Source organism: Saccoglossus kowalevskii, chromosome 4, assembly GCF_978046115.1.
Source record: "Saccoglossus kowalevskii chromosome 4, keSacKowa6.1, whole genome shotgun sequence".
Classification (NCBI taxonomy): domain Eukaryota; kingdom Metazoa; phylum Hemichordata; class Enteropneusta; family Harrimaniidae; genus Saccoglossus; species Saccoglossus kowalevskii.
Window position 1 is genome coordinate 16,290,980 of NC_140644.1, and position 16,728 is coordinate 16,307,707.

A 16,728-nucleotide genomic window follows, 5' to 3' on the forward strand; every position below is an offset into this window, starting at 1 on the left:
ACCACGATTTAACAATGTTCTTTTAACACATAAAACATGAAATGTTGTATAGTTTCAATATCCATACAAGCACCTGTATATATTTTGACAATAAACCCCTCATTCACATTGTGCAAATACACACAAGACATTAAACTTTCTTGATAGTAACAAGTAAGTGTAGTATAAACCCGAATGAAAAGTCCGGAGTCACGGCGAATACTTCTAGCGAGTCATCTCTCTAAAAACGTCATTATTGTGCCAATGACATTGAACTTTGCTCTTCCATAAAGCAGCAGTTTCCATCTTCAAATAATCAAAATAACCTTGATACCCTGGCGAAAAATGTCTATTGTTTCACAACGACTGTCCCAAAGGATTTTCGTCCTCTCAATTTCTCAAGATAAACGTCCCAAGGTTGTTTTGTGTTCTAGAAGGACATGTTTATTGGCAGCATTTCTTGTATTAATTTCCATTGCACAAAAAGTAGCAAATACTGTTACTGAAGCATAGAATTTGCATGATTTTTTTTCTCCAGCCATTCAAACAGACTGCAAACGAAGTCTTTTACCTCATCCATAGTTGTTGACACTTTGCAACAGCCTTGATGGATGTATTGTGACGTATTTTGACCCCGGATTCTGACCTTGCATTCTGGCTACATTTACTGCCCTTTCATGCCACTTCAGTTTCTTTTAATTATTTCATCCAGATTCCACGATATTTAATATTTAAAACCAACCTTTATTTCACAGTCACTCTAGTTTTTACCTTTCTAAAATTATTTTACTGATCAAAAGACTTTTTACTCCCATCATGCAATCCCCCATAGTACTTCCGGAAACACAGTGGCGATCGCCAGCATATCTACAAATAACCTCGCTCTCAGGAGCTGAGGAATGACGTACCTCTTGTTTCGTTATGCATCGTACACTAGTGTTCTTCTTTATTTATAACATCTTGTGTATTTTTTTATCCATGTAAATGAATTTTATTCATAATTAATGTGACTGTAAGACATGCATATGAAGTGAGTGTTGCTTGTACATGTAACTGGGGCCAGGCTTGACAACTTTGTAATATGAAAACAAAACATACTATACATACGCCTGGACGCTCTTTTGTTAATAAACAACTGATAAAGTAAACTTTCACTCAAAATAAACTAGAACTGTGCGAGCTATTTAGACTTGAACTTCCATGGTAAACTGAAAAACACAAGCGGTAATTAATAATTTGCATATCCACTCATTCAGTAAGTAGTTTGCTACAGCCTTTCTAAATCTTGCTAAGCATTCAAAAGAGAGAATGTTTGTACTTGTTTCTGTCTTTTAAAATCGTCTTTTGAGTATATTCCACTATTCATAATGCTGCGAAATATTAACAGTCTATACCCAAGACTGTTTGGATGATCAAAAGCAAAAGAAAAGAAAATTCACTCCCAAGTACCCACGAACCTGCATCTATACCTTAAGTAAGCAAAAATAATACTCATATATTCATTTGAATTGCCCCATGTCACGTGTGTTACATCTAGTATTCGTGTTGACTATGGGACAGGATAAACTGCCCGAGGTTATCACTTGCAGCTGTCATTTCCCCTGGAATAAACCATTTGTGGTCAACCCTCGAAGGCACGATAAGGTCTCGAAAGGTTGAAGTGGATCTGCTCAGGTACTCCCATTTGGTTTCCCGCAACATTGGTTAAAAGCGTATTAGCATATATTTTTATAGGCATTAGGAACAACTAGAATTCGCGACTGTTTCTAACATTACAGAAAGAATGGGGGTAGTATTCCACAGCAACGTATGTTGCATGTCATGTATTATTACGTTTATCCAAGATGGTATATGTAATTGTACTGGTTGATGTGATGTACTTGACAACGTATGTACACCACAACGCATATGATTCTGATAGTTTTTACTCGTATCTCAATCAGTAGACTTATTTTAATTAATATTTACGTAATTAATATCTTCTAAAGCATAGTCATATAATTTGTCTCAAGTCGCGGATACACAAAGACGTCCAAAAATGTAAGCTTCAGATTTTATGTATATTTGCGAACTGGTACACTTAGAGGAAGTACTCGCCAGTACATGTGTAATTTAATCTGCTGTCACAAGTTTCATAGTAGCATGAGACATGTACACTGTATTCTATGATTTGTTGTACGCGAAATGTACATTGTCGTCTATGGGATGATATATTGGAGTACGAGACATTTACAGCATCATCTATGACGTGTTTAATTTTGGTATGAAACTTGAACAACGTCGTCCATGGTATTAGTTATAAATTGTAATCTATTTGGAGTTTAATTGTAGTATGAAACATTTAAATTGTGTGTATGGGGTGTTTTAATGTACTATGCGACATATACATTGTCTTCTAGAGAAGTAAAATTGTCGTATGTGATTTGTACAGTGTCTTCTCTGTTGGGTTCAATTGTAGTATGAGACTGTACATTGTCGTCTACAAGGATTTTGAGTGCAATTTGTCCATTGTCGTCCAAGGAGTGTCCAAGAGACTTCTCCAGTGTAGTTTATTAAGAATTTAATTGTACAATTAGACATTTAAACTGTTGTATATGAGGTGTTTAATTATAATTACTTCTTTGCTGGGTTTAATTGTAGTACGAGACATGTTGCCATGTAAGGAGAGGTTATACAGTGAAACCTGTTCAAATCGACCTCCATTATCAGGGTAGGTGTGGTCGCAAAAAATCACATGTAAAAATAATAGGAGTCTGTTCACAAGTTAGACCTTGGCCCTAGTTTCATGTACAAGCAACACTCACTTTATATGCATGTCTTACAATCACATTGATTATGAATAAAATTCATTTACATGGATAAACAAATACACAATGTGTTATAAATAAAGAAGAACACTAGTGTACGATGCATAACGGCACAAGAGGTACGTCATTTTTGTTGTTTCAAAGCTGAGAGCAGACGACGCCTTTGTGTAATTAGCATAATTTATGTTGAATTTTGATGAAGCCAAAACAAAGTTTTACGAAATTGATAATATTGGAAATAAAATGCCAGTCTATTGTCTCATGAAATACTTGTCCAATGTTGATTGCTTTTTAGCACAGCGTTTTTGTACAATTTCGGCTTCGGTGATTGATTTTAAGTTCTGAACGGCGGGTAAATAACGAGAATCCTTACTCAGTGCAAAGTTCTGTAATTTTGTCAACATGGTTATTACATCTTCGTGTGCCATTTTACTGCCATCGTTGGAGTCTGTGTTCTCAATGTTGTCACAATCGATATTTGTATCGTCACAATCTTCGCTGTCTTCAGTTGTGTTGGCAAGGAAGTTTGTACAATTTCCTGTTCCCAATCGCCGCTGTACGTTTCCTCGGTGGACATGTTGTCGTCAAAGTTGACATACTGTTCCACGCTACACAGGGCCCCAGAACCGCTAATGTGTTCAATTCCCTGCATCAAATTGCAATTTCTTCGTCTCTCTGACCCTCATTGTCGTCAGTTGCAGCGATATCAGCATTAAATTCACCATTAGCAAAACACTTTCTGATCGTTGCTTCTTTGGTTTCAGTCCATGCCGCGTTAATCCAGTAAACAGCTCCTAACACATTGACAGATTTTGCAACTTGGCTAGCACTCTCGGCTGTGACAATTTTAGCAATTACTGAACGTAACAGTCTCTTTCGATATCTAGCCTTGAATGCACGAATAACTCCTTGATCCAATGGCTGTAACACCGATGTTGTATTTGCGGGAAAGAACTTCATTTTAGCGTGTGAAAGTCTTATGTCCGGACCATGAGATGTCTATAAACAGTAAACATTTCCTTCGCTGGCGACGCATCTGATTGTTTAGATTTCGTAGGTATTAAGTAAACAGTGCGCCGGTCATCCACGCTTTTTTGTTCGAATTCCAATAAACTGGCAGGGTTTTGTTATCAATGTTCTTTAAACATCTAGGTTTTGCAGCTTTTCCTATCAAAAATGGCTTTAAGTGAACAGCGCCTTGAGTTTCTCCTTGAACACTTTACCACCCCCTACATTCGTCGGTCTTTATTGCAAGCGTCTTGTCGGGAAGAGCTCGGGAGTAAACACCGGTCTCGTCAGCATTACAGATATTCTCAGGACTGTAGCCATTGCACATTTCTTCAACACGTTATTTAAAATCACGAACGATATCAGGCTTAACGTTAGCACTTTCTCCGTCAATTTTGAATGAATTTATGGAGTAACGGCATTTTCCAGCTTTCCAACCAACCATTTGATGCTTTGAAATCACGTACACCATCAGTTTCGACAAACGACAGTGCTTTATCTTGCTGCATAGGGCTGGATATCCGAACATTTTTTTCCCTTGCCTGCTGTCCACATCATGCCGTACATTTCTTCACATTTGGACGTTGTTATGATGCGTTGAAGGGAACCATTAACATTTACTTCGTACTGTCTCAGGTAGTCAGCTTTTTTTCTTATGATGTCAGTAGCAGTCGTTTTGCCAATGCCATACTTTTGATCCAGTTGCTGTAGAGTTAATTTTGTCGACTGTGCTTCTTTGATGAGTTCCACATTGTCAGCGACGGTGAGCTATGTTCCCCGGCGTTACTGTGGTTGATGAGTCATGGCAATAACGCAATGCTGTAAAGCGGTAAAGCGTAAAGCGTAGAGTTGGATCGTTATGATCGGCTCCCATATGCAGAATAATTTTTTTCTTTGTTCTGGTTTCATATTTGTAGGGAAATTCTTTTGTTTTAGGTGATAATTGTACACATAATTAAAATAAATACTGTCACTATGACAGATTACAACTGGAACCAACACAGCTTGCTGCATAAACTTCGTTTTATAATCACTCGTTAACACCACCAACCCACGCTGTGAAATCTTGCCTTTGTTTATGTGTACTCAGGCAATACATCGCTGTCTGGTTCGTTCACGTTACTGAGCATGGTCGCTCTTCCGGGTTAAAGTGAGACGATTAAACAACTTGTTACCGACAGCATAATATTGGCGGTCGATCTGCTCAGTGTGAATGACCACCGTGAGTTCAATCACGTCGGTCGATGTTCGAAGTAGACAGGGGTCGGTCTGGCCAGGGGTTTTTAACAAAGAGGTCTATGTGTGTTTTACGGGACTAATGAAACTAGTCGGTGTTCACAGGAAGTCGGTTTATTCAGGTAAACATACGCAATTCGAAACTCTAAATTCACAAACAGCACCAAAATATAATTCAAGTGTGTCTACCTACAGTTAAGATAAACTGTCAGAGTTGATTGCTATTGCATACGTTTGTGTGCAAGATTTGGTTTGCAGATGATATATACAGCATAAAATGTCTCTCTCTAAAAAACAATTAATATAATAAATATGCTGGTCATAACTCCTCAAATGATAAGCAAATATGCTCACTCAGTTGCTGCATGATATTGCATGACAGGACACATACTGTCAATCAATTTAATAAATGAGTACCCTTAATCCTCATGAATAAGTGTCATTCCTCCATCCCATTGTAAACCATGCACTGGATAGGTAAGAATACAGGTAAATTTTAAAAAATATTCTCGAAGAATACTGCCTAATACTCACTATATCCTTAGTACATGCATGCAAAACATGTTCTAAATGGATAATAAGAGGTATTTAGGAAGAATACAGATTAATACATGCGTATTTTGTCTGTACAAAAAGAGTCTGCATGCAAACCTTATCAAACCTATTTTCATCAATTATTTACGAAGAAATACTTCCTGTTTTGAGCAAGGGGTGAGATATTCATATAATGTCTACATAAACACAGTGTGGATTTTCAGTTTTCTATGCATTGCATCATGGCACATAGTAAACGAAATTGAAGTCGCGTCAGGTAATGTGTGTTGTAATAAATGAATAACTGTACGTTACCGAACCACTAACAAAAGTATAGGATGTATGCATTATCGACCGACCATTTTGATATCTAATATTTTAGCTACCATTTCCTTTCAGAGCACTTCTATGCCACGCATTTATTACATTTTCCACAGATGAAAATTACATATGAATAATAGTCGCATTGTTATTTTCAGTACTGAGTGTCAAAACGTTCAAATGTGATGAAATATGTACATCATTCTCAATACGATGACCCCTGTCAACGTCACAGATTACAAGCACACTTAATGACGCAATGCTGGTTTATATTAATGACACCCTCACCCATAACATAATATAAAGACAACAACTTCTAACGAATAATGTGTTGTTATATTGCGTACGTACTTCGTCAGTCACGTAATCGTCATTACATGAATGTGCATTTTGAGCAATTTACATATAGTATAATGTATTAAGGTAATCGGAGAATTAAGGAAATTACTAAATATGGTTGAAACAACCTCATATAATTAAAAGGTATGAACTAGTTCACAGAAAGAGAAAGCGACTGCAATGGATGAATGTCTGATTACAGAATAACTGACCTCCCGATATCAAAAGAATATGAATGCATAATATAAAACATAACGTCTATAGGCATTGGTAGTTAATCTAAAGAAGCTGTAATTGATTTTTTTTCCGATTAATATATACAATGTGTTTTTTTATTTCTGTTCTTTATTCAACATAATTACTCATAGCAGCTGCCAACAAGATGTAATATCTCCAGCGTACTATGATACGGACGGTCTAGATAAAACATTGTCGCTAAATATCAAACTGTCTACATCTCCCGATGGCGCTCTTAATAATATACCGAAATGGGCTGTATCGTAGATTTAGTGTGCGCATGCCCGTTTAAACATAATATATTTTGTAAACTTCTTCATATATAATATTTGTGCACAGGCTTGGCGAATGAGTGCAGTGTAGTTATATAACAGTTGATGAGAACTGGTACCGTAAAAGTCCGTAAAACGTATCCGTAGTGCACATCAGTTGCGGCGTACTGAAGGCTGAAATCTGATTGTAACAATGGATGTGCAGCAGGCATACGCGTTATTTAACAGTAGTGCATTTAATCATGCTGATTGGCGTTTGCCGGATTTTGATGACTTGTACGGAAATTACTACTATGGAGAATACAACAATCTGCCGGTAGTTCCTACCGCTGCTAAAATCGTACTTACAGTCATATTCGTACTCATATTTTTGGTGTGTGGCTTTGGAAACAGCCTTCTTTGCTTCACGATCTTTCGCCTGAAACGACTACGCACGGTGACCAATCTGTTTATTGCTAGCCTAGCTGTGTCCGACGCACTGGTAGCCATCATCTGTGCACCGTTGACCCTGTACTACTACCTTGAACAGAACTGGATATTTGGATCTATATTGTGCACCATTGTTGGCACGGTAAAAGTTGTTTCTCTCAATGTCTCTGTCAACACGTTGTTGGTAATAGCGATGGAAAGGTAAGACGCGCGTAATGTATTTATGTATTAGATAATTGACCATGAACGCAAAGTAGCTTTAAATAATAAACATTAGTTAGGAACAAGGTGTATGTGCAGCAATATAAAATCATCTGTGTCGCATATACATATTTGTACATTTCATTGCTCTTTCACATTTATCGCGCATCGTTTTTGTCAATCGCTTGCAATGACTGCTTGATGTCCTCTAAGCTTTCTGCAATTCGTGATACATGTTTTCCTGTCGACGTCGTGTTCAATATTTCTACGTAACCATAGTGCTCGCTCGATGTTGACAGTAAAGCGTTGGTGTCGTCATAATTTCTATATCCTTTTATCAGTTCAGTTATATGTTATGATTCGATATATCTGCATATTAAATGGCATTTTGACCCCGCAATAACGGTAACATTTTCCACAACAAACAATATCTTATCTTGTGCACTACTGATGGCACAGTAAAAGCAGCATTGTTGTATGTACAAGCAATATAGCGACCCATGGTACCACGTACACACATTTGAAAAATTCAATCTCATTTCACAATCATCACGCATCAATTGTCAGCAATGACTGAAGGCTTTTCTCAGTCGTGATACAGGTATAACTGTCGACGCCATGTTCAATATATCTACCACACGTGCTCGTTCAAAATTTACGAAACACGCACATATTCGTATAGATAACATCGTTGTATAAATTGATGATGGTGTGTAATATAAATTGATGATGGTATATTTTCAAATATTAAAACGACTGCAATGTTATTTATACAATGTATTATACAATGTAAAACCACTCTTACTCGATTACTGTTGATGATAGTTCGACTTAACCTCTTGACATGGTATCGCGCAAAAGTCATGCAGATATAAATTACTTGATCTCTTCGGCGACCTCTCTGTTCGCTCGCAGCTATTGTATCATCACGACCCTAAATGTTGGGTGTTAATCGTTTTTCTATCCAATCCCCCTTTTGTTACAAAACATTATTGTACATTTATATTCTCGTAAAACCTCATACGACGACATTCCAGGTGACTGTAACATCAGCTTTAGGAGACCGCTGTTTTTTTTTCTCAAAAAACACAAATTGAATGATGTTGAAACATTAAATGAACATTTCGCGAAATTGTGAGTAAAATAAATTGTACCAATGTTTTGGACCGTTTTCCCTGTAGTGCTGGCTCATTAACATATGAACCATGCATTTTTTTCAATCAAAAATATATTTTTTTTATCTCTTAAACTGTGAATAATGCATTAGCAAATATCGATTGAATGTAAGGTATCTGTGTTGTTCATGTATCGTTTTAGTAGTGTAGTTAGTCATGTAACAAAACACTCTCTAAACAAACATTGAAATGCCTATGAAATGTCGCCATGAATTCCTGATACCATTTCTCGTTTTAACCGATTCCGGATTCATGAGGGTCGGGTAGTGTTATACGCATATTTTGCCATATAATTGAATGAAGTATGGTATGATGTACTTAGATAAGTAACATTACAGAAATTGCAAGATAGTCCACACATACCCCAAAGGATATATCTGTATGGTAAAGAAGGCCTTTTTGATTGATCATTTTTCCATCTAATTGGAGGCTACAGTTTCATAAATAATTCGTTTCTAGAGCCGCTCATTCAATAATTCATATCACTAGCATAAAAGTTATCATGATGTCTAAATGCCTCAGGAGAGGAGAAATGCGCATCATACAGAAGGCTATGCGGATCACACTTTTGCAATGAAAATGCTTTTGTATTTTATTCCCAAAGCTTAATAACATGGACACCCAAATAGGTGTGTGACACTAATTTTTTCTCAATAAGTTTTTTCCTCTATTGAATGGTGTTTTGAAATTTGATTAAAGTAAAGTACACTCTTTTTCTTAGACAAATAATTGAATGACAAAATGTTGTACGACAAAAAATATTCAATATCGATACTAGTAGCTTCGCGAGTGGGTTTCGTATCGGGTGGTTTTTGCGGGAAGCAGGGCTTTGTCGCAGTAACTGGTCCTTTCATCGTTTTTGAGAAGGTTTATGTTTCTTTAACAACTGGCGCTATTCTGGGAATACCATCCTTAAACGATATTAATTTGCCCTTATGATTTGTGCAGTTGCGCTGAAGTTCCAAAATAAGACACATGCTCTGATAATGCCTCTGATAATGGTTTCAAAGACCAATAAACATTTGATCATTTATAATGGGCTTTGCATCATGTATTTTTATACTGCTTATGGACTGTAATTAATGATCTTAATGACATTGATAATAATCCCCATAACAATTTTCCGATATAGATAAATTGTAATAATGTATAACTCAGTCTCAACAATGAACAAAAGTATATATATTTATTATTATTATTATTACTAATGCATTGCAATACAACTAATTAAAATTGAAATAAATTGCAATATAAAATATTTCGTCAGTAACACTTCTAGAGGGAATATTTGCGGTCAGAGTTATATTTGTTCACAATTTTATAAACTGGCTTTGTAATTCCCACCCTATTAGATATAGTGTGTACATATTATATAATATATATAACCTGGAAAAAAGATATCAATATTTTTCCTTGCTAGAATGATGCATTTTCTCTACCTGTGTAACTTCATGCAGGAGTCCTAATCAAGTTCACAACTGGCGTTAATAATAGGGATTGTTAATTTGTCAATGATTATCAGATTATTTGTAAGTATAAGATTGTTATGGGATTGTGTTAATTAATGCAATACTGTGTGATGAAGCTATCTTCAGGGCCTAACTGACTCAAACTCCGATATTGACTATGTCAGGGACTGTTTACTAATACTTACTTACTAGTCAGTGTCTGACTGTTATATACAGCCCTGAATACGTCAAAATAGTGAAAAAAGTCAGTTAAAATCAGTTGCTCGTGCCATGAAAGCCGCAGAAACAATTCAGTCTGTCAGCTGTCGCGCCCATAGCAGCGATATAATTTTACATTGCATATAAATGAACACTAAATGCACCTATCCCGGCCAGCAACTAAATCATCAATCTTCATGTTTATGCAACTGGTATTTATATATATTTGCTTATTAATCTGAAAGTGAATATGATTGTCAAGTTCAAGAGTGTGTTTTTACGTACAATCATGTGAACATTCGACAATGCGTATGAACAGGAATTCCATCTAGGCCAAAAAAGCTTAAGTTATTTATTATAGGCGCCTGGGAACCAGTATTTGGAACGTGAATCAGTGACACCTGTAATAACCACAGTCCCTGTGTAATAACCAAGGGGTGAGAGACTATTGATGTGGGCGATAAAACGCAATGTAATGCAAGTAATGCAATATCATAGCCACCGAAACGTAATTAAGGCAAATAAACATATGAAGCAAGAATGAATGTTTTGAATGGTAGTGTAAAATAGGGGGCTCAACCATTGTTGACTTTTGAGGGGAATGGAAATCATTCGATTTGAGGGTGTAACAATAAGCGAGGAAGCAACTCGTTTTTATGCTATGAAAAATTGAAAACCTTGAACGTACTTTTTTGTAATTTAGTCCAACGTTTCTGTTTGATTACCTAACGCGTTTAGCTTAACGTGCTGCAAGTTACAGAGCACATACCTAAGTGGCCATCCCTCAGCAAATAATTAAGCCAAAACATTTTCCGTTTCAAAATTGCGAAACTATCCGTTTTTAAGCAATCTGGGAAGTTTGAATTACTAAACGAAGTACAGGACGACGAAGCTGAAATATACAAGAACCAACACATACCAAAAATTATATCTCAAAAGTGAATATTCGTGGTGTATTTTAAGTCTAACCGGGCCAGTAGTGGGAATTTGTTACTACTCTAAATATCCAAACATATTTTAGTATAAGATAGTAATCATACTTAATGAAAATTACCAACGTCGCGTTTACATCTTGAAAATTTGATAAATAGTTGACAGTAATTAGGATGCCTATATTCCATATTATATACTATTAAATTCTATCGTTCTAACGCTCTCCTATTTCTTGATAATTGTTACTATGCCTGTAACCAGATTACAAACAGAGACTTATATAATCATACCGATCTTTAAGGTAGACATTCTCAGGTGTCCCATTAGCAGTTGCTTGGGAAAAATTACCAACGTTCTTTATTAGAATTATATTTCATTGCTGTTTTGAAAAGTTTTTGATATCCAAGCAATCATTATCATACCGATCGCTTTGGCTTTCCTCATTTGTATATCTATTATATCTACGTGTCTCTTATAATATCAAGTACAACACGTTGTACCCTTTGGCTGACAAGTTTCTATTATTATATTGCGTAGTTCGGCAAGACGTGAAACAATGTAAACTATGTGCGTAGAATTCACGTAGCATTCACGTCTAATTGGCATCAAAAAATGTTACCAGACGCTCTTTTAGTTTTTATATCACAAGAACGTTTAACAATTAGAGATGGAATGTGCCTTCTAAAATGTGAACGCGTTGTTCTCGTTACACGAATTTATTAAAATCCTGGAATCAATACGACATTCTCACTTGCTGACAAAAAACACAAAATTAAAATGCTGTACACAATTATTAAAATCACAATGTTCTGTCTTGATTTTCTAAAACCATATTTTCAGTGTGATATTTTTAGGTGTACATATTTTTAACTAACTATTAATATTCATAGTTATATTCTGACTTAAACCCCAGTCCCAACCTTGTTCTCTTCACGTGTTTGCGATATACGTTTAGTTCGTATTCTGGAAGATGTTATATCCATACCTTTCATTTCCTAGCTTGCATACAACACTTGTTAATATTGTTTAAAACGTGAAAACAATTATTGCTTTCGGTTGAAGCGTGGAGTTAATCAGTGGGCAAATCTTTTAAAATTCGATTCGGTTCTCTTCACTGTCGAGATTGGTTGTTATGTATTCCTTCATTTAGGTGTTTGTGTCATCCACGTTTCCTTATTTCCTTTATAATACGAAAGACTAGGTTGCTTTTTTATTGACATTCTTGTCTATCAGCAACTGTCTCCATGTGTTTCAATTTAACTCTTGGGATTTTATTGTCGTCATATAGTAATCGGATTGTATTCTTGGAATTCTCGCGGACCCGTCAATGAACAACCTATCACCTGAAAATTTATTCCTTTTCAGATCAAATTTAGTTCCCCTATAGCAATGCCTGGCGTGTTTGCACTTAAAAGCAATTATAGCTGCGTCGTTGTACTATTGATGTCAAAGCGTACATGTAATTTAGAAGAAAGGGTATATTATAGACTATGAGTACACGTACTGACGCAAAGATGGTTCAAAATTAAAACCATATCCAATACCACACTCACTTAGCACGAAGGGATTATAGCAATATAAAAAACCGTTTGCACTCAACGAATAATGTGTTGCTATACTTAGTAGATACTTCATTAAAAAGACTGATGCCATTAATCACGTGATAAGCATGGTACAAAAAATATCTATCGTAAGAAAGAAATAATGCAATCCTAGTAACATGACATTTTTTTAAATAGCAATACACTTCCCGGCTTGTTTTATTTCAAATTCTGTTTTGATAATCAATATAAAATCACTAAATATATTTGAGAGAATGTCACATAATTAAAAGATATGAACTAGTACAGGGCAAGACACGAAAGTAAGCAGCAATGTGTGTGGTTGAGTGTGTTGATTGCACAGGTTAATTGTCTCACATATTTTAATACATAACGTGTATAAGTACCGGAAAATATAAACAGCCTGTAGGTTTTTATATTTATTTTTATCAGATTAATGTATACAACGTGTCTTTTATTTCTGTTCCGGTTTCTTAATCAAAACAATTACTCATACCAGCTGCGGACAAGATAGATCTTTTCCCAAGTAATACATGATTTTTCTGGCCATACTTTTAAACGTACGTACGAGAAGAAATAAAACGAACAGCCTAAATAACAATTGACGCTAAACATGTGTTGCCTCATCCGGTCTCGGCACGAGGACGCTCAAATGCAAAAGGGGTCTTTGATTTACAGATTCACTTATTGCCATTCCAAAACTGCGCTTTCTCGAGTACAATAGTATATGCTGTAACATACTCCATAAATGCTATGTGTGCGCTGGCTTGGCAGAAGTTTTTCTGTGTGGCTATATCATTTAACAGTTGATGGGAACTGGTTGCTTAAAAAGTGCATCGTCAGCTACGTACACATAGTACACATTAGTTCTGATGTAATCACTATAATAATACTGAACAAAGAAAAACGTCTGAAATCAGAATCAGATTGTAACTACGCAATGGATTTACAACAGAAATGTTATTTAATAGTAGTGTATCATATCATGCTGCTTGGAGTTTACTGAACTCCGATGACTTGTCATATATTCGTACTCATACTCGTGGTTTGTGGAAGCCTTTTTTGCTGCACGATCTTTCGTCTGAAATCACCACGCAAGGTGACCAATCTGTTTATTGCTAGTCTTATTGTGCCTGACGCACTAGTGTCCATCATCCGTGTACCGTTGAATCGTATTACTTACTACCTTTAACAGAACTGAATGATTATTTGACTCCATATTGTGCGTCATGTGGTAAAAGTTGTTTGTGGCATGGTAAAAGTTGTTTTTCTCGATGTCTCAATGATCGCATTGTAGCTTTGATATAATAAACATTAGTACAGTACTATATCGCATTTTGTGCAATATGCTAATAAATGATAACATTACTGCAATGTTTTATATGTTATAATACGTAATGTGGTACCACACCGTCTCAATTACAGTTGGTGATATCTCCCAAATGTTGAGTGTCATATGCTATATTTCTTTTATACCTAACATTATTTGCTATATGGGGCATCATCGATCGACCTCCGCCACTTTGTCTTCTCGTAGCAACTTGTACGATATGTGGCAAAAGTGAGCAATATGTACGCGAGCTTTATTTACCACTTAAATAAAATTCAATTTCAGGAAGGTACAGTTTTCCACCAAACTTTGAAACTCTCAAAATACTATACTAAAAATAACCTTCTGCGAGATCGTAAGATCTACTCCCATTAGTGAATTGTTTCAAGGAAAAAAGTCAACTATATTGAATTGTAATACCTTGGACTGGACTGGACTGAACTGTTTTTCCTAGTATTTGAACTACTCTTCAAACATATTAACGAGTTACAACTTGTCATATTGAAGGATTATACTTCTCACTACACATTTCCAGGAATGCCCCACAGCTGTTCATGGTCATCGTAGGATATCTATTCACTTCTTTGATTTCGTTATCGATTGGTTGCACTGATGGTTCGTGTTATTAAATTATGAATTAACAAATTAGAATCGTGACATATGTATATCATTATACCACAACCCAATGGTGAATGGGATTGCCTATACAGTGGAAGACGTCATAATAGATTTAATGCATGTGCGATAGACTAATAGCGAACCATACCACACTTCCTATCATCAACAATATACACATTTGTTTACCGAGGATCAAATAACAAAATTTCTTAAGAATTGTCTTATAATAATTTACCAATCATGTTGATTGTTTTTGTTTCAGAGTAACTTATATTCTCAGTGTCATCATGCCATTTAAGGTAGCGAGAAGGGAAATTTTCACTTTTTTCTTGATTTTTCAAAAATTTATAAAACGGTTACTTTAGACCTTGATACATCATCCCATGTTTTCAAAAGATCGAAACTGCGAAATAACATTGCTCAAATTAGTGTTTTAAAACGCTAACAGGAAAGACTACAACTGCCGTTTCGTGGATATTTGCATATGTTTATCTTTGGAACGGCTTAAATGATAACATCTTATCTGTATACTCCGTTGTTGACGTTTCTGATATAACGGGTGTAAGCTTCCTATCGCAAACAGTGCATGTTTATCTAACGTCCATTGTCAGCATTATTGTCAGTCGAGACTTCGTCGGAGAAACATGGTCATACAGTACCAATTTCGCCAATCTTCCGCTTTTATTTACATCGACCGCTTATCGCTCAACTTCCGACCACGGTCTTGTCCGACCGGAAACCAACCGCATTTTAATCGCGTTTTTTTCGTTCGCTCGCTCATTGAAAACACCGACCGCTCGCTCAAACACTGATCATGAGTGGTCGAAATGGTGGTTTTGATAGTAAAGTGTGAACATACAACTAGTATTAAATAATATTAAATTCTGAACGATACTTCAAATATAATAATTGTATGACACTATGAGTATCGTGAAAGCAACTGAACGGGGACCTCTTGTTACGTGTTTTGGGTGCTTGTTCTAGATGTAATATTTTATTTTATTTTAATGAGACAGTTAGGCCCGACCGACTTAATTTTATGGATGACATCCGCGCGCGCATTAGTTTCGCCTGTTCTCAAAAAAACGACGATGAGTCTCCACAGATCGGTTGTCTGCCCGGAATATGCCGACTCATATTGTCCCAAAGCGTGGCTTGTTGTAAAACTCGTTTTGAACTACCTCAAAACGTGCCAATTTTGTCGTAAATGATTCCAACATGGCGACCACGCCACCAAAATACGTGAGCATAAAAGTTCAGAAGAAAAACGGAGGGATTGTTGTAGACTGGTACGCAATTGACGTCGGTCACGGAGATGTGACGTTTACACAGCTATACGAGAGATTGATAGCGGCAAGCGTGTTTCGTCCAGACAACTTTAAGGACATATAGTCCGGAGTGGCTGTCCCGCGTTTCTTCTGTCTGCAACGATGAGAGAAATTGGAGAGGAGTGGAGGTGTATGGTGGCCTTAAAGTTGGTCAGGCGACAAGTCAGTTCGGTTGCTTTGTTCGCATTAAAGTCGACAAAACTGCAACAAAAGCAGAGGAAGCTCCTCGGCCGAAGTCCGCGTTCGAGGTGAAGAAAATTTTCTTCTCATTTTTTTTTTCATTTTCTGATTCGGATAATTTGCTTGCACACACAGTGCAATGTTTTGTTAGTTATTGTCATAAAGTAGTGATATTTACATTCCGCCTTGACTTGTACTGGAAATGGTGTTCATGCTGTACCTTGAATGCAGTGTTTCTGACTGAAGGTACTTCATCATGTACTAGAGCTTGTCTGGAATGATTATACCTGTGACAATAATACAGTACGAGATATGTACATCAACATGTGCCTCCTACAAATAAAGACTTCTTGTTTATTTTTTATACACTCTGTTCTGTGGTTCAATTCGTAATACCAGCTCCGTAGTCCCGTGGTTTTAGCAGGATTTTTTTTTTGGCAGATTTTTTTTTTCGCCCTCTCGCATTAGTTTTGGGGTCTCCAGAGGATGTCATCCATAAAATTAAATCAGTGTGGCCTTACGTGAAAAAAACATAGGTAACTCATTTTGACAGAGCAGAGAAACAATGAAAT

The 16,728-nt window shown here is 36.3% G+C and overlaps 1 protein-coding gene across 1 annotated transcript in view; it reads left to right on the forward strand.

Annotated features, from left to right (window-relative positions):
• The first annotated feature begins 6,926 nt into the window (after positions 1-6,926).
• The window catches only part of LOC102806600 (prokineticin receptor 2-like), a 36,817-nt gene continuing 27,015 nt past the window's right edge, over positions 6,927-16,728 (forward strand). The window contains exon 1 of the mRNA XM_006819645.2: positions 6,927-7,363. Coding sequence (XP_006819708.1) covers positions 6,927-7,363 — 437 coding nt within the window. The remainder of the gene's footprint in view (positions 7,364-16,728) is intronic.